Source organism: Labrus mixtus, chromosome 19, assembly GCF_963584025.1.
Source record: "Labrus mixtus chromosome 19, fLabMix1.1, whole genome shotgun sequence".
NCBI lineage: Eukaryota > Metazoa > Chordata > Actinopteri > Labriformes > Labridae > Labrus > Labrus mixtus.
Genome location: NC_083630.1, coordinates 3,517,481 through 3,538,317, shown reverse-complemented (window position 1 = coordinate 3,538,317; position 20,837 = coordinate 3,517,481). Strand labels below are relative to the sequence as shown.

General features: G+C 42.4%; 2 protein-coding genes across 5 annotated transcripts in view; both read right to left on the bottom strand.

The window, feature by feature from the left end:
- Positions 1 to 7,925: 7,925 nt before the first annotated feature.
- Positions 7,926 to 10,898, bottom strand: LOC132994351 (E3 ubiquitin-protein ligase TRIM39-like). The gene has a single exon (XM_061064662.1). It carries the CDS (start codon positions 10,514 to 10,516, stop codon positions 9,119 to 9,121), a length of 1,398 nt encoding a protein of 465 aa, XP_060920645.1. The 5' UTR covers positions 10,517 to 10,898; the 3' UTR covers positions 7,926 to 9,118.
- Positions 10,899 to 16,553: 5,655 nt separating this feature from the next.
- pfkpa (phosphofructokinase, platelet a) overlaps positions 16,554 to 20,837 on the bottom strand; it is a 31,563-nt gene continuing 27,279 nt past the window's right edge. For all 4 annotated transcript variants that reach the window (XM_061064950.1, XM_061064949.1, XM_061064948.1 and 1 more), the window contains exons 20-22: positions 19,296 to 19,395; positions 18,303 to 18,408; positions 16,554 to 17,334 (exon numbers count right to left, since the gene is read on the bottom strand). In XM_061064950.1, coding sequence (XP_060920933.1) covers positions 17,178 to 17,334; positions 18,303 to 18,408; positions 19,296 to 19,395 — 363 coding nt within the window. In that variant the 3' untranslated portion in view covers positions 16,554 to 17,177. The remainder of the gene's footprint in view (positions 17,335 to 18,302; positions 18,409 to 19,295; positions 19,396 to 20,837) is intronic.

Genomic DNA, 20,837 nt, shown 5'->3' with positions numbered 1-20,837 from the left:
CAGCCTCATATTAATATCAGATTAAGTAGACTGTTACAGTTACCAGCATGGTGAATAAACATGAGCACATAAATATAAGAAAAATACACAATATTTTTATAATTAGAGCTCAATTAATTAAATAACAGTTGTAATTGACTTCAGCATCAGAATGGTTCAAGAGTAAATTGGTGACTGTTATTTTTCGAATCATAATGTTGGGCCAGCGGTTACAGTGGTCGGGCCAGTGATATTTTCTTTTTATACAGTGGCGATTCAATTTTATAGGCTAAATTTATAAACTTTAATATGATAAATATCGAGTCATATCGAATATCGACATTAGGCACTACTTACAAACTGACAAATGGATTAATAAAAACAATGTTTGCTAAACAAAAGCGTACCATTGTGATGGTGCTGTTGGGAGGGGTGTTGTTTCTACATTTCAGTTAACCGCCTCCTCTTTGTCAACCACCGAGGAGCTCTGAACCCTGGTGAGATTAAAAAAAGGTTTTCACACAGGGTTTGTTGTTTCTGCATGTGATCCATGCAGAGCGAGCTAGATGAAATAAACAGTGACAGTACTCAGCGGTGTTAAAGAAAAGCTGTCTGCATGTCCACACCACACACACTGTACGTTTAAGTGCACAGTAAGGACGAGCAACAGTTACAGCTTGATTAGGCTGTTTCATTAGAACCCTGTCCTTGTCCCAGTACACATGCTCCGAGGGAGAATCACTGACTCCTCTACAGTAGGTGGTGAGATGCCTCCTTTCAGCTAGTTACTGTTAGACCTTCATCCAGTTGATCTGGCTTGCACGTTAGCAAACAGCAAAGTGGTGGTTGTATGTGGAACGCTGAAGAGACGTGGACATCTCCACAGCTCTGTTCATTACGTACATGCTCTACTCTTTCAAATGTAAATGGAATGCTCACCATTCCTCGAGCTCAGTGGTTCTGAACTGATCTGGTCCCAGGACCCACCTCCGACTCCTTAATGAATAATCTTGACCCTGAATTTCTGACATGTTTCAACAAATCAGATTTAGTTCATGAAAACATTGTCCAGTTTGGACCTCAGATGGTACAAAACGTGACAGATCAAAGATACGTCCATAGCTGACTACAACGCGACTTCTGCTATGCTACGCTCTTATGCAGTTCGGCTTCTGGGTCAAAGCCTGGCCCAGGAACTGTGGAGCATGCTCAGAACGTCTAAACCAGTTTGGGTCCGATGACGGTGTAAACATGCGAGAGTAAATCGATCTCCATCCACAGTATCACACTGTGTGAACCTGACTTTGAGAAGTTTGATTCATTACTGACTGAGTCAGGAGGACTAACATATTCACATGGACTGTAAAAGTCCTGTTTAGTGGCACAATACATAGATTTATTTTCTGACCGTGTAAACGTACTGACTGAGTCAGGAGGACTAGCTCTGTTAAGAGTCTGCACCTATCCAGAGATTTCTGAGGGCTGCGCAGGTGAAAGAAAGAGTTCATAATTCATCCAATGAATTGATTTCATGGATTAATCGAGTGTTGTTGTAGATCTGCACGACTGAAGGAAAGTGATTAAAAACCCTCAATGTGTGCATCAACAAAGTCAATGATTTTCTTTACCAGTTGCTTTTGCTGCCATTTGGCCAATGTGTCGACTTGACTCTCCTCTCATCATTTCAAATCTGCAGACGACGCTTCATGTTCATGTTTGTCACTGGTTGCCTGCTGCTGGTGTAATCCATTGCTTGTATTTAGATATGGATGAAAAGAGAAGAATAAACATCCTCACAACGGGCACCTTGCACCAATGGTGACGTCATCAGGAGCCGAGATGTGAGCAGAAGGGATCTGGCATGTGGAGTTGATACACTGTGAGGTGAGTTTAGCTGAGTCAAGCTAGCATGGCTATTCTGTTAGCTAATGTCTTTAGCAACAGGAGGCTCCACAGAAAGCTAACATTTTCAATGCTTAAAGAAGCAATATGTAACTCTACGGAGCCCCTAAAGGGACATAGGCAGAAAAAATAAAAATATATGTTTCTCGTGCGCACCAGAAACTAACCGGTGCGCACGAGAAAGTTTCTCGTGCTCACGTGAAAGTTTCTGGTGCTCATGTGAAAGTTTCTCGTGCTCACGTGAAAGTTTCTGGTGCTCACGTGAAAGTTTCTCGTGCTCACGTGAAAGTTTCTGGTGCTCACGAGAAAGTTTCTCGTGCTCACGTGAAAGTTTCTGGTGCTCACGTGAAAGTTTCTCGTGCTCACGTGAAAGTTTCTGGTGCTCACGTGAAAGTTTCTGGTGCTCACGTGAAAGTTTCGCGTGCTCACGTGAGAGTTTTGCGTGCGCACGAGAAAGTTTCTGGTGCTCACAAGTAGGGGTGCAGAAATGCAAAATTTTCTCTAATCGATTACTCCTCCCATTGTTAAAGCGAGTACTCGCGTAATTGTTTTGTAGTTCTTTTTTTTTCTGTGATTCTTTTCCCCCCACTGGAGGCCCCGCCCCCAACTATGACGCCATGCCGACTGTATCTATTGATTCATTTGAATCTTCAGGATTTTAATAATTGTTAGTAAGATGCCTTTGTATTAACATTCAAATATGACATTTCTTACTTCAACAGACAGCAAACCTCAAATAAAAATTCACACAGACGTGTTATGACCGTTTTAACACTTTATTATAATTAAGAGCAGTGAGTGTGGCGAGCGGACGTGCAGACATCAATGCGCACTCATCGGACGTTGAAGCTGTTTTGACAGAAACATTCTGTTAACAAAGACTACAGTCTACAGTGTAGAGCACACTTTACTCTGGGAAATGAAGTTACAATAGAACAGGTGAACAATTTAAGTGTCTGTCTGTTTCATCTTTCTCCTCTGTGCGTAATGACACACTCGCTCAATCTCGCTCGTCCATCTGCTATGAGCTCTGTCTCCCTATAAGGTTGTTCCATTTTGTAGTTATTAAAAGAATAATCATCTAAAATTCCAAAATATAGGAAAACATCTAATTGTGCTGCTTTGTCCAGAATGATCAAACATCTTTGGTTTATTTGATAATGTTGAAAACATCACAGAGACTCAGAGACAAAAGCTCCGACCTGCTGTGAGTTATAGGCCTATCAGAACTTTTAGTTAGTAGTAAGTTTAAATGTTTTAAGAAGCTGATGGTTTAAATTATGCCTGATTTAAGGGGGGGTTGCCCTGTACCATGCACAAACCGCAACAATTTCATCGTCACACACGTCACTCTTCTGACTATAAACACTATCAGCAGCACAGTAGAGAATAACATTAAAAACGTGCTCCTCCTACCTGTTTATGTTGACAAAAGCAACCAAGCAAAAATATACACATTAGTACAACAGTTGGCCATTTTGGTATAAAAAATAAAGGTATCGCAGACAGAGGGAGCGGTCGGTATTTGCCTTAATTTAATTCACATTTCAGCAAGCAACACAATGAATACACATTTGAATGAGGGTATCTGATAAATGAACACGTTGGTATATTACGAAGAATCAGAATCAGAATCAGAAATAATAACAATTAATTTAATGAATAACAAGGCCAATAAAACAATATTGCAACTTAGAGCAGCTCGAATGAATAAGAATAATAATTAGGCAAAATGTAATTATAAAACCACCAACACTAGTCCCTTGAACACTGTAGTGCCTTAATAAAAATATATACCATTACCCACGATGTCATTCACAACAGAAAAAAATAAACGCTGGAGCCTATCGCTGACAGCGATAATAATAATGAATGATGAAAGATGAAAAAACGTTTTGAATGAACGAATAACAAGGCTATTAAAACTCACTCCCATATAAACAAAATAATTAAAACCAGTCCCTTTTGGTAGTTAGGGAGAAAAGGAAAAAAAAGCACAGTCTTGTCCTTTCGGAGCTTCACTCTGGCCCCTTGCGACTCCGGTCAGCTCTATGGATGCTGAGACAGAAAAGGGAATATGCTTTTAATTATAAATAAAGGTCAAGAATAATAATAATAATAGGTTTATTCTGGCCTAATAATGAAGCTTTAATAATGAGCTTACCTGGGCAGGTTCTTGTTCAGGAACACCAGCATATAAACGTTCTCAGGATCCAGTCTGGAGCGCAGCTTGCTCACCAGAAGGCCGGTGGAAGAGAAGACCCTCTCGGATGCAACTGATGTCGCTGGAATACAGAGGTATATTCTGGCCAGTCTGGCGATGGTGGGGTACTCCTCTTCGTGGGCCTTCCACCACACAAGGGGATCGGAGTCGTAGTGGGCAGATGGTTGCACAAGATAGGCCTCCAGCTCACTTCTATCTGTCTCCTCCTCGTACGTTGCCCCAAGGAGAAAGGACATTGCTGTGCTACTCATCTTTGCTCTTTTCTGGGTCTGTTCTTCATTTCCGTCTGCACTGTGCTCTTTATAAAGAGCTTCCATGTGGGTATTTGCTGCATCTCGAACTTCACTCCCGAGGAACCTCAGCTTTTTGTGTCTGGGGTCAAGCATAGATGCCACAATAGCAGGGCGTGATCCAGTCTGTGTCCCATGGCTTGAATCGGGTCCCTAGTGAAATCTTCACGGCCTTGACAAATCTAGCGACGGTGTTGCTGTGCTCCTTTGACGGCTGGAGATGAGTGTTGATCAAGCCACACACCACCGGGTAGGCAATTGAAATTGACACTGTCTTCTCGCCACATATGCCAGTTGTTGCCACCTGCAGGGACTTGAGCACTGGGGTAATTTCTACAATATCCCTCCAGTATTCCTCCCAGAGCTCCAGTGTGCGCGCATTGTTATGGCTAGTAAAATTGCGGTCGGAGAGGACAGCAACAATTGCCCACCTCTGCTCAACAAGCCGTACAAACATCTCATACAAAGAGCTCCAGCGGGTTTTACAACACTGGATAAGGCAATGCTTTGGCAGGGCCATCTGATCCTGCTTTTGATGCAGAGCAATCATTGCTAGGGCGCTGTGGTGAAAGTGTGCCACAAGACGACTAGCCGCTGCCATGACACGCTCTATGTTGGGAACATTCTTGAACCCATCATTGATGGCCAGCTGGAGCGTGTGGGCCAAGCAGCTGACAGACTCCCAGTCACAACCCTTGTTGGCCTTGACACTATTGGCGGCGTTGTCGTGCACTACAGCGATGACTTTGCCCTCCAGCAGCCACCCAGAAACAACTTCGTCCAGCTCCCGTTTTAAATTTTCCGCTGTGTGCCTCTCCTCGGTGTTCGTTGTTGCCAATACGAACTCCTTCATATTCCAGTCCTCGTCAATGTGATGGCTTGTTACTGTGATGTAGGAAAGTGTGTTTACTGATGTCCAACAGTCGGTAGTGAGTGCCAAATATTGGGCAGACAACAGATCACGTTTGATAACTGACGCGCAGTCGTGGTAAAGCTTCTCCACTCGAGCCGTTAACGTTGGACGACAAGGGAGTGTGTAGCCCGGCTCCAAATATGAAATAAGCGCAACGAAGCCTTCATCATTAACTATCGAAAACAGCTGCATATCTAGAGCAACCATTTCTGAAATCAGGGAAGTGATTTTAACGCTCCTTCCCTTGTCGCATTTCTTTTTGTAAAGCCATCCAGTGTTCCCTGCCTCAGGCCAGCAGGTCCTGTTGCCGCATCGCTCATTTTGGCAGGATGCCTCCATTTCAGATGGTTTAACATCGATGAAGTATTTTTCTGATACTTTAACTCCTGCTGACACAATTTACACTTCACCTTATCTTCTCCATCATCCAGGTCAAAGTATTTCCATGCGATGCTTTTTTTGCTGTCAGCCATGATTTCGCTGGTAGTGTAATCCGTTATAGCCTAGCTATAGCTCTTATTGCTTGGCAACACTGCTCACAGGGTTAATTTTAGTTGAAAATGATACATTTCCCTGGAATGTTTTCCTGCGTCTTTTTTTAGGCTGAAACAAAGACTCACAGGAGCAGCCTATTTATCATCCAGGAATCCTGCTGAGATCGTTTCTTTTTTCTGCTTCTTTTTTTCTTCTGATAGGCTATATCAGCGATCAATTGCCTCATTTTGTTGGATTATTTTTCTTACTTTTTGGACGAACTGAGTTTTTTTGGATGAACGAAATCCCCGTCGGCGGCTGGCTTCCTTATTTTTCTGTGGATTTAAAATAAAATAAAAAGACAATTTAAACTGAACTTTCGTGGAACGTATTTCATATTTCGTTTGTTTGGGACTTTTAGTTTATTTTGGATTGATGAAGGGGTAAATTAAAGGGATATTTTTTTTGTAATTTAAACTTTTAATTCCCATAATGCACCGTGTGGGTTTAAATTACTTCGGGGATTTAACCAATGATTACAAGATGTATTGTGATAATATTTGAGTTTTATTAATGATAGCCAGAAGAAAGAGATTCATTTTGGGTTTGGTTCATTCATGATGATTTAACGATAGCCTGTAGGTTGATCTTCCAAAAGAATCTGTCGTGTGTTTAACGCTGATTATAAAAGGTTAAGTGTCACACTGTGTGTGGGCGCTTTTGCCCCAGGTGTGTGCCTCGGGTGCCGCTGCGCTCTCCAAGCAGTAAGTTGGCTATGTATGATCTGGGCAGAGCAGCAGCATACGAATCAACAACGGACGTGTTTCGGCACAAAGCCTTCATCGGAGATGTCTTTGTTTTCTTTTTGCACTCGTGCACCTTAAGTTTTATTTCTGTTTGAGTGTGTCCTTTTACTCTGTTTTGAATTAGGCCTATTCTAAAACCCACGATGAAACAACAATGTCCGTTTTTTTAACGTCATATTTACGAAATATTGTGGACTACAAAACGATTATCGATTACAATTTTTTTGTAACCGATTACTATTCAATGAACGAGTACCCATTTACTCGAGTACTCGTTTGCAGCCCTACTCACAAGAAAGGTTTCTCGTGGGCACCAGAAACCTTCTCGTGCGCATCAGATATCAGGTGCACAATGGAAATCAGCCAGTCTTAGCCTTCTGTGTTCTTGTGATAAAAATGACAGTACAGGACTTATTTGAGCTATATTTTAACCTTGGACTTAAGTACAAGGACAGAACTGCTTTGCTTGTGCACGTCACTGTTATATTGTCTCAGAAAGACATTTAAAACGGATGTTAAAGTCTTGCCATCTGTTTTGGCGCAAGGGATACACTTTTGATGGCACTACAACATGTTATAGTATAGTTATTACTTATTTAATTACCATATTTAATGATTAAAAAAAATCACAAAAATTACATTTATGCACATTTTCGTGCGCACGCAAAACTTTCACGTGAGCACCGGTTAGTTTCTGGTGCACACGAGAAACATATATTTTTATTTTTTCTGCCTATGTCCCTTTAGGGGATAACTCTGACCCTAGTGTTTAAAATGGGTACTGCAGTCTAAATTCAAAACATTAGAGAGCTGTCCCCCCCCCCCCCCCCTCCTCTCTAGAGTCGATGCTCACACAGGTCACCATGTGGTGGACTCTGAAGCTTCAGTGTTTATCCAGCTCTGCATCGGTCTGTAAACCTTTCTGTGTTCTAACCTCTCTCCATTTTTCAAAATCATCTCCAATATTGATCCTAGTTTGAGCACGTTTCTGCTCGTGGAGCTTATTAGAAACATGCAGAGGCTTTTTAGGTCGGGTACAATCACTTCTATCTGAACCACTTCTCTTGACCGCTTCCATCGCTGCAACACCTGTTGACCTGATAACTGCTCTCATATCTGGTAAACCGAGGGGCGTCCAAAACGGCCGTGTGGGCGTGCCTTAAAAGCGTCTACCTTCTCTGGTCCAAACAAATCCAGAGCATTCAGGAGCAGAATCTAAAGTTAGAAGGAGGACATACTGACTGCTGCATTGTTGTCAGAGAAGCCAGCACTTCAACATAGCATGTTTCCTTAATGTCTGATCATATAGTAAGATACCTTTATCATTTAAATCAGTTAAATAAAAACCCACTAAATTATTGTTTTAATCCACCATTTTATTCACACCCAAGAGGTTTACAATCAATCATACAACAGTTATAACTATTTCTGTAAAATGTACAAAAATAAAGTATAAACTTTGAACAAACCATTGTGTCTCTGATGCTCATAATTTATGAGTTCTTCAAGATTTCAAGCTAAATTAATTTCTTTCAAACACGATAAAGACTTTGCAGCTTTGCAGGCCGCCACATACTCAAATGAGCTGCAGTTCTGTTTGAGTTCAACGATAAAATGACGGAAGCAGGGTTTGGAAGGAGTCCATTTAGATTTGATCTTCCAAGAATTATGAGGTTTATAGCCCCACTACATCCAGACATCACTTTCAAAAGTCTATTTACATCATCATACAATTTATCTCATAGTAAATATAAAATGAAGAAAACAGCTAAAACACATATTGATTCCTCCACTGAACAACAAATGAAGCCGATTCAGCAACAGAATTAAATGAACATGAAATAAGAAGGAGCGGGCTGAATCCATGAATCTATCAGGTTGTTAATAAAAAACTGTTATGTGTGTTATTCCCCATCAGTCCTCTTCCTCACACAGCAAATCAATAGACAAAGATTTCCTAAAGACACAACATAACCTGCCAGGTGTTGTCGTGTGTCAGTGTGAATGTGGCCGCTGAGTTTCATGTCATCGTTTCCCCTCACTGAGCTAGCAAACTATGACGCTTATGAACCGTGATGAACGTTCAGTTTTTCAAGGACAGACCTGAAAACACCTTCCACAGAAAGTGGACAGCTTTCAGATGAAAACAGTAACAGAGTCAGAAAGGCTTTATGTTGCTGATTTCTGTGATAGAAAAAGTTAGAGAACAATCAAACACATAAAAAATATAAAGGTTTAAAATGATGAGAACTCCTCAGGGTGTAATCATATATCTCTCCCCGATGGATGAACACATTTCTGGCATCTTATTTCTGTATTTCTGCCATAAATGGATTGAAATCAGCACATATAACTGACATATGGGTTTATAATTTAGCCTTTTTTTAAAAATGATTTTCAAAGATCATTCCCTGTAGCCTACATATCTTGTTCTTTACAATCAATGTATTCATTCAGATTCTGTTTGGAAGAGGACAACTGATGTCTGAAATAGTTTTCAGCCTTTACCACAAAATACAAAAGCATTGCATCAATGTTTCACTGTTACAGAGACGTTCAGTGGTATTATCTTCAGAGGACGTGAATCTCCACTCCAAATGTATGGAAACAGCTTTTCAGTGAAAGTGTGTGTGAAGGTGTGTATGTGTGTGTTAGTGTCAGGATCAGAGAATGACAGCTTTCCTCTGTCCCAGTCCAGATTCACTCTGATCCTCTGAGGTCGTCCTCTCACTGACAGATAAGTGTGTTCACGTGATGGGGTGTATGCTATGTATTCATCCTCATAAAACTGTATTCTCCATAATCCAGAGTTTAAGTCTCTCTTCCTGTCTGCTGACTCCTCACACACAGCAACTTCCCAGTTTGTGTTCTGTCCAACATCGACGTCCCAGCTGTGAGTCCCTGAGTTGAAGCCCTCAGAGCTCAGAACAGAGCAGTAACAATCAATCCTCTCTGGATCATCAGGAAGCTGCTGCTCCTCTCCTCCTCTCACACAGGTCAGATCTCCAGACAGGATGAGGTCTGAACTAGCAGTGTTTGGGTCCAGAATCACAGGACTGTAGGAGACCATGTCGTTCATCTTGTTCCAGATGTGGAAGCTCAGGTTGCCCAGGTGTTTGGCCACATCTATCAGAGCTCCTGAGGGCAGCTGTGGATCCTCCAGCAGGGGGCGCTGCTGGACTCTTTCCACTGCAGCCTTGTCGTTTTTCAGGAATGAGGTGTCTTCAGCTCTCAGCTCGTCCTCTGTGGCTCTGACTGTTTGTGAAAGAGCTGCTATCTCTCTGCTCAGAGCCTCCATCTCCTCCTTCATCCTCTGACTCTTCTGCTTCTCTTCCTCCTTCAGTGCAGAGATTCTGGCCTCCTCTTCCTCTTCTAGAAACTGGTGAAGCTTCTTAAACTGCTCCTTTATCTGTCTCTCTGTGTTTGCAGCCTGGGCCTTGATGTGTTTTCCTGTTTCATCACAGACCTTTTTGACTTTATGAAATCCCTTCAGTTTGTCCTTTAAGGGCTTCAGTGATTCCTGGAGCTTGTCCCTGAGATCTTGTGCAGCTTCATCGATGGGTCTGAATGTGTGGTTGGTGTGTTGTTTAGAGTCTCTGCAGACAAGACACGCTGGCTGCTGATGATCCAGACAGAACAGTCTGAGTTTCTCAGAGTGCAGACTGCAGAGATCCTCAGAGTCTGATGAAGCTATCTGATCTCTCTGCAGTAAGAAGGCCTCACACATGTTCTTTAATGCCAAGTTAATAGGTGGTTCTGACCTTAAAGATCTTTTCCTACAGACTGGACACTCCTGGGCCTGCTTCTCTCTCCACCATCTCTGCAGACAGGCTTTACAGAAGTTGTGGCTACATGACAGGAGGACAGGATGTCTGAAGATGTCACAGCAGACAGAACAGCACAGATCCTCCTCTGAACAAGAAGCCATTTTTCTCTGAGTGAAGCAAAACTCCCGACAGGTATGGACAGTTCAAACAGCACAAACAGGTCAGACTGCTGAGGTTCCTCCTCCACAGAGTCTCCTGTTACTTACTTTGACTCTTGTTTTTCTGAAGCTTCTTACAGAGTTCAGTCAGTAACTGGTTGAAGTGGCAGTATTCCAGTATTCCCAGTAATCCCACCTGAAGTTGTCGTCTCTCTGTGGAAGTCGTCTCTTTTATTTCTCACAGTGAAAGTTATCGTGTGTGTGTGTGTGTGTGTGTGTGTGTGTGTGTGTGTGTGTGTGTGTGTGTGTGTGTGTGTGTGTGTGTGTGTGTGTGTGTGTGTGTGTGTGTGTGTGTGTGTGTGTGTGTGTGTGTTCACGGAGAGAGAGAGCGTCTGTTTCCTGGTTTGTCTGTGTTCAGTCATACAGGGTGGAGCTGTGTTTGTATGTTTCTGGTTTTAAAGTCTGATTGGATAATAATGTTGAAGCATTAAAGACACAGTGTTATAATTAGTGTTAAAGTGACAGTTGTCTTCTTTGGTTCTTCAACAGATAAACACAAATATCAAAAGCTGAGGGTTCAACTCATTTACTGCGAATTGGATCATTTCACAAAGTTTCAATAGCACATTATCTTTTATGAGGTTGTTTTCAGCACATCCAGGAAAAACTGCTTTCCTTTAATTTAACCTTTGGAGAAAGAATACGTGACACGTTTGAAGCTTGAAATGACTGTTTCTGTGATGTGACTTGAACGCAGCATGACACAGCTGCATACAGAAGCAGGCTGCCGTTTCAAGGCTTGATGATTACGTCTCTGTGACATTTAACCTTCAATATGAATGTTGCAGAAAAGTAATGGGGGGACCAAGTGACCCGCCCTCTGTTCAGAGGTATAGTAACAGAGGCGGTACAGGGGCGAGACCGGATAGGCCGAGCCAGATGGGGAGTGCAGCACTGTGTGTGTGGGCAGGGGCAGATTTAGTCATTGCGGGGCTAATGTAGTGGTTCTCAACTGATGGGTCGGGAGCCAACAGTGGGTCCCAGAGCCTTTTTCAGTTGGTACTGAACGTGTATCTGAAAAAGTGTTTAGTCTAAAAGGCTTGGTATTCCAATTTGAAGTTTTGTTCTGTTTGATCAGTCACATTCTTTGTACCTTCTGAAGTCCAAACTGCACAATTTTAGATTCAATAAATCTGATTGGTTGAAAATCTTAGAAATTTGGGTCGGCCCATTGATTCTTCATGAAGAGGTTAGTATAGAGCGCCACTGGAAGGAGTCCTAAAACCCGGAAGTAAGTTAGCATTTTAGCGCCATGGGGTCTAACGTCTAAAAGTCAACAGGGATTTTGAATGGGTTTGTGGTTAGACGCCTGAAATAAGGTCTGTGGTTAACACAAGCTGAAGAGATGTTGGTGTTTTGTTAGACCACATAAACTACGTTAGGTAATACCCCCACTTGTGAATTTTGAAGTTTTTATGCGTCCTTAAAAATAAAAAGGCGGTTGCTAACAAGTGGCTAAATGAGACTACAGTGGTTCTCGGGGACATTTTTTTTATTTAACCTTTATTTAACCAGGTAAATAATCCATTGAGATCAAGATCTCTTTCACAAGGGCGACCTGACCAAGAGGGCAGCAGCACACGTCATAAAAAGCATTACATGATAAAGAGACAGTTTACAAACAATAAATTAGGAGAGAACAATGATTTACAATGTGAAAATTGATTTACAGATAAAGTGCAGAGTCTTGATCACGGATTACAATTCAGAAACACAGGCACTGTCCAATTGTCTCGCGTTTTTTATCTTTTAAGATTGAGCCAAAGGCTTCAAGCGAAATGAGATCCGCCATTTTCAATTCATTTTGGAGAAAGTTCCATGCGGTGGGAGCAGCAAAACTAAACGCTCTTTTCCCGAGCTCAACATGAGGCACAGACAGTTTAAAGACATCACAGGAACGCAAGGCATAGTGGCTTCTGGTTCTTTGAAGGTCTGAACATAAATAAGAAGGCACCAAACCAAGAAGAGCTTTATAAATAAGCTTCAGCCAGTGTATATTCCTGCGCACCTTCAAAGATGGCCAATGTGAGTTAGTGTACAGGTCACAGTGATGAGTGAAGCATCTACAACCAGTCACAAATCTCATCGCACAGTGATACACGGTGTCCAATGACTGTAAACATTTGGCCGAGGCGGCCATATACAGTACATCTCCATAATCCAACAAAGGAAGAAAGGTTGATGAAACAAGAAGTTTCCTTGCTCTGAGGGAAAAGCAGGATTTATTTCTGTAATAAAATCCTAACTTTACCTTAAGTTTAGAGGCCAAATTGGCAATATGTGATTTAAAAGACAGATCACACTCAAGAATAAATCCCAAGTACTTAGCTTTTGACAAGCTCGATATCATTTCCTTGAGAAGTTAAAACCAAAGGGACATTTGTTGTTTCTCGAGCTTTGTTTTATCAGTGTTTATGACCAACCTTAGTTCCCTCAAACGAGACTGGACAACATTGAAAGCTGACTGCAAAAACTCAAAAGCTTGTGCAACAGATGCTGAGCAACAATAGATGATAGTGTTATCAGCATAAAAGTGATACATGGCATTTGACAAATTTTCACACATGTTATTGATATAAATGGAAAATAAAATAGGTCCTAGTATCGAACCTTGGGGCACCCCTTTTGAGATTTCTAAAAAGGAAGAGGTGGATCCTGCCATTTGCACGCATTGCGTTCTGTTTGACAGATAGTTGCCAAACCAAGAGGCTGCTGGCTTTGATAAACCAATTTGATGGAGGATTTTGATCAATAATCTGTGATCAACTGTATCAAAGGCCTTTGATAAATCGATAAAGAGAGCTACACAAAATTGCTTACAATCAATTGTTTAATAATGTCAGTTAAAACCTTAAGAGCAGCTGTAACAGTGCTATATTTTTTTTCTAAAACTTGACTGATACTTAGATAACACATTATTGGCATCCAAAAAATCCTTCAGTTGTTCACTAATGATTTTTTCAAATATCTTTGCCAAAATGCAAAGTTTAGAAATTGGTCTGGAATTGTTTAAATGTGAGGGTTAGAGTCAACTAGAGGATAAATCTGGGTATGCTGCTTGTGGGTGTCATTACCCAGGGAGAACACACGGTATCAGTGTGCAACCGCTCACCTTTGTCAGTACTGATTTGCTTGTCTCGGATTAATCTCCTGCTGCTGTTTGTTTGTTTGTAAATGTATGCATTGGGTGGACTGTGGAATCGAATTGCCCTCTGGGATAAATAAAGTTGTCTAAGACACTACCACAGCGACCTGTCAACCAGCAAAGAGATAAACTAACCTGTATCCACTCTCGTCTCAACTCCTAACAACCTAATTCTACAAACTAACGCGTGATTTGAAGGTGGCTTTGTCTACTTCCTTTAAAAAGTCAGTACCTAAAGAAATGAATAAGTTAGCTGCAGCTCAGCTCGCAGCCTCCTGATGTCTCGTGTCCGCTGAAAGAAGAGCAACGATGAAAATCTGGATATTCATTAGAAGTCATTTCTGTATTACTCTGTGATAAATGATGCACCTTAAAGAGAAACAGTGCAGAGATATTACAGACAAGATGCACGTCCACGCTGCTTTTTCTCAGTTGTTATTACAGCGACTAGAAATCCAGACCAGCGTGCTTCATTAGTGGAGAAGATTGGACTGTATGGAGCTGCATGAGAGTGAGAGGGAATGTGCTTTTAATCTAAAAAGGTCAATGTGCGCGGGCTATTTTGGAGATTCACTGCGAGCTTATAATTGGGGCCTTGTCTGAAGACAATGTAGAATTAAATGAAGACAAAGTTAGCGAGCATGCGGCTGGCCTTTGATGAGAATCGGGGAGTGAGGACCCTTCATTTGTAACCTTTAATCAGTCCAATGAGATCAGACTCGCATGTGATTCTCGTAGAACAGGAGGTGGGGGGGGGGAATTAAATGGTAATTAGTATTGATTATCTATGGGCATGTGACCCCACCGTCTCCATTTGCATTCTTAAATCAACCCAAATTATCGGATTTACTAATTTCATGCACAGAGGAGAAGAGGCCGGCAACATGAACGCTGAACCAGGAGGTGCAGATTGAGGTCCTGGGGGGGGGGGGGGGGGGAGGCGTGGGTGTGAGGCTGAATTAACCACGCTGCTTTAAGTTAAGGATGATAATTATTCCAGGAGGCTCTGTGGGGAGTAAAGGTGATTCAGGTAGCTTCTTTCTTCAAATTACATTTCACGTCGCTGCGCTGTAGCCGAGCGATGTCTCAGCCCGGTCATATACGCATGTAATTACTCGCAGAGAAGACAGAAAAAAGGTCCATTTACGACGGGAAAGCGGCCCAATTACATGTACACACAATTAATACACCCATGGGAAATTGAAATTGTCCTTTAAATGATAAGATTAATTCCTAATTATGGCCCCACACACACACACACACACACACAGCACCCCACACAGTTAATCTACTTTGGAAGATTTAAGCCACCATATAGTGTCATTGTGAGGAGCAGAAGTGGACAGAGCTGATGGAGGGAGTCGTGTCATAATGTACCCGATGAACCCGGGCTGCAGGGAGGACATGGTGCTCTGTCGCCATCTGCTGGCCCAATGGTGAAGCATGATGAACGCCGTCAGCTGTGCAGCGTGAGGATGGTTAGAGTCTTTGTTTTTTAAATCACTTCTGAGCTCCTCCTGATTTTATCTGGAGGAGGTGCGTTTGTTTATTGTGTTTCTGCACCTCTTCTTCTTACCAGACGTCTGTGGATCATGGAGGAGTCAGAGGAAACATTTATGGAAGTTTTCTTCACTATTTCAGCCTCCACTCTGCAAAAACTCTAATCTACCATCTGTTATCTATGCCGCCTTTTACCTGTTCGGGGCTGCATGGGGCTGGAGCCAATCCCAGGTTACACCCTGGCTTGTTCAACAGATTTTATTCCATCCTAATATCGATATAAGCCCTAAAATCTCATATCAGTCGGGCCCTGGTTGTTTTGTTCCTCTGAGAACTCGGCTGTTTTGTAATTCATTTTGTGTGTTTATAGCTTGACTGTGTTTCTGTGACGTTTGTTTTTTTTACATCTTCTGCTTGTCTCCTTTTGCATCTTTGTAGTTCTGTCTCTCTCTTTGTAGTCCTCTTGTCTCTCTTTGTAGTTCTATCTCTCTCTTTGTAGTCCTCTTGTCTATGTAGTTCTATCTCTCTTTGTAGTCCTCTTGTCTCTCTTTACGTTAGCTCTCTTTTCTGTAGTTTTAAATCTCTTAGTAAAGTTGTTTGTGCTTTCTTTGACCGACTCTTTTATCCCTCGTTTACTTTAGGGTTGTTTTCTTGTCTCTTGACGAACTTGGCTTGTTTCAGAAATAATTTTGTGTTTCTTGGTTGTGAGCTGATCTCTTTTTGTACCTTTGAAATAGTTAAACTTATAGATGTTTTCTTTGTGGTTCTCTTGTCTCTGTCTTCGTTTGTCTTTCTTCCTCGTAGTGAACTCCAGTTTCTTTGAGTCATTTTGCTTCTTTTGTTGCTCAGCAGTTGAGTTGTTATGGTGTGGACTTTAGATGTCACCTGAATTTAGTGTAATCATCATTTCTGAGCTTTTAACCCCTTATGAACCAGGATCCTCTGGTGGAGCTCTGCTGGCTGTTCCAAGGGTCCAGGCTGAAAACTAAAGGGGGTCAGGTCTTTACTGTCAGGGACCCCAGACTGTGGAACCCTAAACCAGGTACTAAATCAGAGGAGATCAGACCTGCAGAGTCAGACCAACTTTTTATTTCTCCACTCAAGACACTATTTTACCAAAAAGGTTTTACCCTGTGATATTAATCTTGTGTTGTCTGTTGTTTCGCACTTTGTTACCTGGGTTGAAAAGTGCTATGAATCTTAAATCCAGGTGTGGACAGTTTTATCCAAATATGAAAGTTAGAGTTTTTAACTCTCCTCAAAGAGAAACACAAAAGGAAACTCTCCGTTCTAAATGAAATAATTAAATGAATCCAGAGACACTTTTCATCGGGGTCTACTTCTCAAGTCTGATTTTATTCTGTGGGAAACATAACGTCTCTTACATTTCTAGCGTGTTGGTGCAACTTGACAGACAGCTACAGCTGTGTCTACACTTAATAGAATATATCCATGTTCACGAGCAAAATAAACAGAGTTCAAAAGATAAATATTAGTTTCAGTGGAAAGCACAGCAGCAGTATGACTGTATTGCATCAGTGTCACATAAATATGCTGAACCTCACACCGGTTCTAGGCAGAAACACACACACTGGTTTTACAGCAGACGCAGTGTCTATTCTGTCCTCGTGCAGCTCCGCGCTCGGAGCTCGCCTAAGTAGCCGCAGACAGAGAAAAAAAGTGCAATTTTTAAAACAACAGTGACACTAAAACATCCAGGGCGACGAGGACACGCAGAGAGGACGTGTGTGTGTGTGTGTTTGATATTAGAAACACTGCAGAGGCTAGGTTACAGTCATGATTCTGTCAAAACAAAAGAGACGAGTGACATCGAAGGAAAAGACACAAACAGAGAATGAACACAGGTTGTTGTTACTGGAGCTCAGATCGACGCCTCATGGATCTTCAGTCTGACACACCGACTGGACTTTAAAGGCCACCGTATGTTTGTGGCGGCCTTCACATGGCTACCGAAGCGTCCGACTCTCTGGGCCGGTTGCGCACGACGTGCTCGAGCTGCCCGGAGTCTGACACGTCATAGCTCGTCTTGTATTTAGCCAGGATCTTCATGAGGGGACGCAACTTCAGCCACCACTGCTCCTTAGGGATCCTGTGACTGCAGAGAGACGAGGGAGACTCAGAACGGCAGAACCTAAACATGTCTTTAAGCACAGTAGTGGTTTAACCTGCAGACACACATCATCTGCCATGTCCGTTCTGTGTTAAGTTAAAAGTTCCTGCAGATGGTGAACCAGGGCCTTTCGTTCTGCTGGCAGCGCCCAATTTCAAACATTTTCTGAACCACAGGCTGTTTCTTCGTTCTAATAATCCTGACTGAACAGAGATTTAGTGTTAAAGGAGCAGTATGTAACTCTGACACCTAGTGTTTAAAATGAGTACTGCAGTCCAATTTCTAAACATTGTAGAGAGCTGTCCCCCCCCCCCCCCCCCTCCTCTCTAGAGTCCATGCTCACACAGGTCACCATGTGGTGGACACTGAAGCTTCAGTGTTTATCCAGCTCTGCATGGGTCTGTAAACCTTTCTGTGTTCTAACCTCTCTCCATTTTTCAAAAGCATCTCCAATATTGATCCTAGTTTGAGCACGTTTCTGCTCGTGGAGCTTATTAGAAACATGCAGAGGCTTTTTAGGTCGGGTACAATCACTTCTATCTGAACCACTTCTCTTGACCGCTTCCATCTCTGCAACACCTGTTGACCTGATAACTGCTCTCATATCTGACAAACCGAGGGGCGTCCAAAACGGCCGTGTGGGGGTCGTCTTAAAAGCGCCTACCTTCTCTGGTCCAAACAAATCCAGAGCATTCAGGAGCAGAATCTAAAGTTAGAAGGAGGACATACTGACTGCTGCATTGTTGTCAGAGAAGCCAGCACTTCAACATAGCATGTTTCCTTAATGTCTGATCATATAGTAAGATACCTTTATCATTTCACTCTCTACACATCTTACTGGTTGGACATTTGCTTTTTGATGGTCACAGGTGGTAAAAATCAGATATTTACAAATGATTCAAGATGTGAATGCATCAATTATTCATCGTGTCGTCAGAGACTTTCATACGTACACAAAGTCAGTGCTCTCTTTGAGTTGCACAACGGGCTGGAAGACCAGAGCCCTGCGCCGCATCCCCAGTAGACAGCAGGTGTCCTCGGTGTTCGCAAACACGCGACCTGCACAGAAACACGTCAGCAGTCAAGAGGTGGAAACACGGGAACTCACTTTGGCTCTCCTGTTTTTCTAGTTGCAAACATAAAGTCACGTAGAACAGACAGTCTGCAGCAGGAGGAGGAGGAGGTGGAGGAGGAGGATGACCTTTCTCTTTGAGGATTGTTAAGAAACTCTTTGCATGAACTTAAAGGAGAGTTGTGCAATCAAAGAAGGATGAAACAGAACTTGTGATGACTAGAAGGCAACATAAATAACAGAGACACACAAAGAGATGTGGGGCGAAGCAGGAAACAGAAACGTGTGAGTTTATTCTTTCAGCTAATGCTCCAGTATTTCCAATCCAGCTGTCAAACATGAGTCATGAACCGGAAATAATGTAGCATGACGGCTGCTGATAAATCTGTAAATGAGGACATGTAGCGTCTTTGCCAAACAGAGGAGACGAGACAGGCTGTGTGTGTCTGTGAGGAATGGCAGAGTGGTGACACAGACAGAGAAGGACGTGGAGCTAAAACACAAAGATGTAGATGGTCATGGAGCCAGCGTGAAATAAAAGATTTACCTTCATCTTATGTCATCCATGTGTTTTGGGAAATAGACAAAAAAAACAAAGAGGAGTTTCAACTTGTATCTTAGTGTTCAAACACATGCAGTGTGCTTTAAGACAGACTCAGGAGTAGTTTCACACAGCTGTTAGTCTTTTCTGTATTTCCTGTTAATTCATATATTGATTAATGTAAACGATCGATGAATAACTAAACCACTTCAGCGCTTCAGACGGAGTGACTCCATGACGGATCAGGGTAAAGGTGGGCTTCACACCTCTGCAGGGGGGGGCAGGGGATAAACTACCACAGGCTCTATAAACAGCTGTTGGAATAAAGCTCACCCTGTCTGAACGTCTCCGTCAGCTTCTTGGTCACCCACTGCATCGCCTTGGCAGAGATCTTGGTCCCAAAGTTCCGGTCGAACGGAGATGGCGCTCCTCCCTTCAGAAACAATCAGTGAGTCATTTTTAGTAGATGGACCGATCTCGATTTGTTAATCTTTCATTTCATTGAGAGTTTTCTGTTAATTGTGGTGACTGACTCAGCCCCGTTGTTTCAGAGTATTCGTCTTAAGATTTCTAAAACGTTTTGAAAATGTTTTTTTTTTAACATTTTCTCCATGTTAACTTTGAGTGTTCAAAGATCTGCATACACTGACTGCCAATTTCCACATACACCGTCAGCGCCGTTCGCTGCCCCTCTAGTCACTGATTGCGTTTCCACAGCGAGCGTCACGGCCCGTCTCCTGAGCGTGCCAGCAGCGAAACTGACTGTTTCAAATACTCTGCGAGTCTATTTTCGATAGAGCACGCTGCAGGTACGCGTCAAGATGGACAGAATTTGACAACCCGGACAGGAAGTCAGACAAGATAACACACAGAGCGTCCGGTCAATTTCAAAATAAAACCCAATATACAGACTCACGATCGTATATTTCTTCACTTTTTCAACATGACGTCAAAACATTCTCCAAATGGACAACAAATCATCCTCGGAAAGTCAAAGCAACATGTTGTTTCCACATGTTTTTTGTTTTGCGTGATCTTGTAGTTCTCCTGTGATGTGTGTACAGCTGATCATGTCAACTCTCACGCTCCATTAAAGGACCCAGTGGGGCAGGGCGTGCACTGTCCGATTGAGCAAAACCCAGGCTCTGACAGAACGCAGCGCACACAGACTTTGTGGAAATTGGCAGTAAGGGAGCAGCTTGTTTTTAGCATCTTGAATGTCCATCACCTCCTCCCCCCCCCCCCCCCCCCAGAGATATTCTTTTAATAATTTATCCCAAACACAAAAAAACACAGTTTGGCAGCTCAGCACATTTAGCTTTTGTCCAGCTGAAGGAGGAGGCCGATGAAATATATCTCGTAACACTGATGTTCTTAGCTTCACTCTTTATAAAGACACTAACTCTAAAGAGTAAGCAGACGAGAGCAGGTCAACCAGAGAAAACCACACACTCATCCCTGTCCTGCTGGGCGTCTCTACTCCGTCTGCTCTACTCACTTTGTAATATCTCTTAGAAGACTCAAAGCTGCATGTTTGTGATCTGCATGTTTGATGCAATAATGAGGATGTTCATTTTTATATGATTTAATGCACTCATATTCAAACAGCGCTGGAGAAGCAAACACTGTTTGATTGGTGCTGCAGGTTTTTTTTTTGCACTTTCCTGCTTTGAAAAATTCACCATTTTATTTTTGTTTCATCTGCTCAGGTTTGGCAGCTGCTGGAGCCAATCCTTCTGTGAATTAGCCTTCAGTGTGGTGGAAATGTTTTTCTCTTTTAGAGATGTTACAGCCTCAGTCAAGAAACAGGAAACAATGAGATGAATATTCTCCAGATTCAAACCCCGAGCCACTGGGACCCCCACCACACTCTAC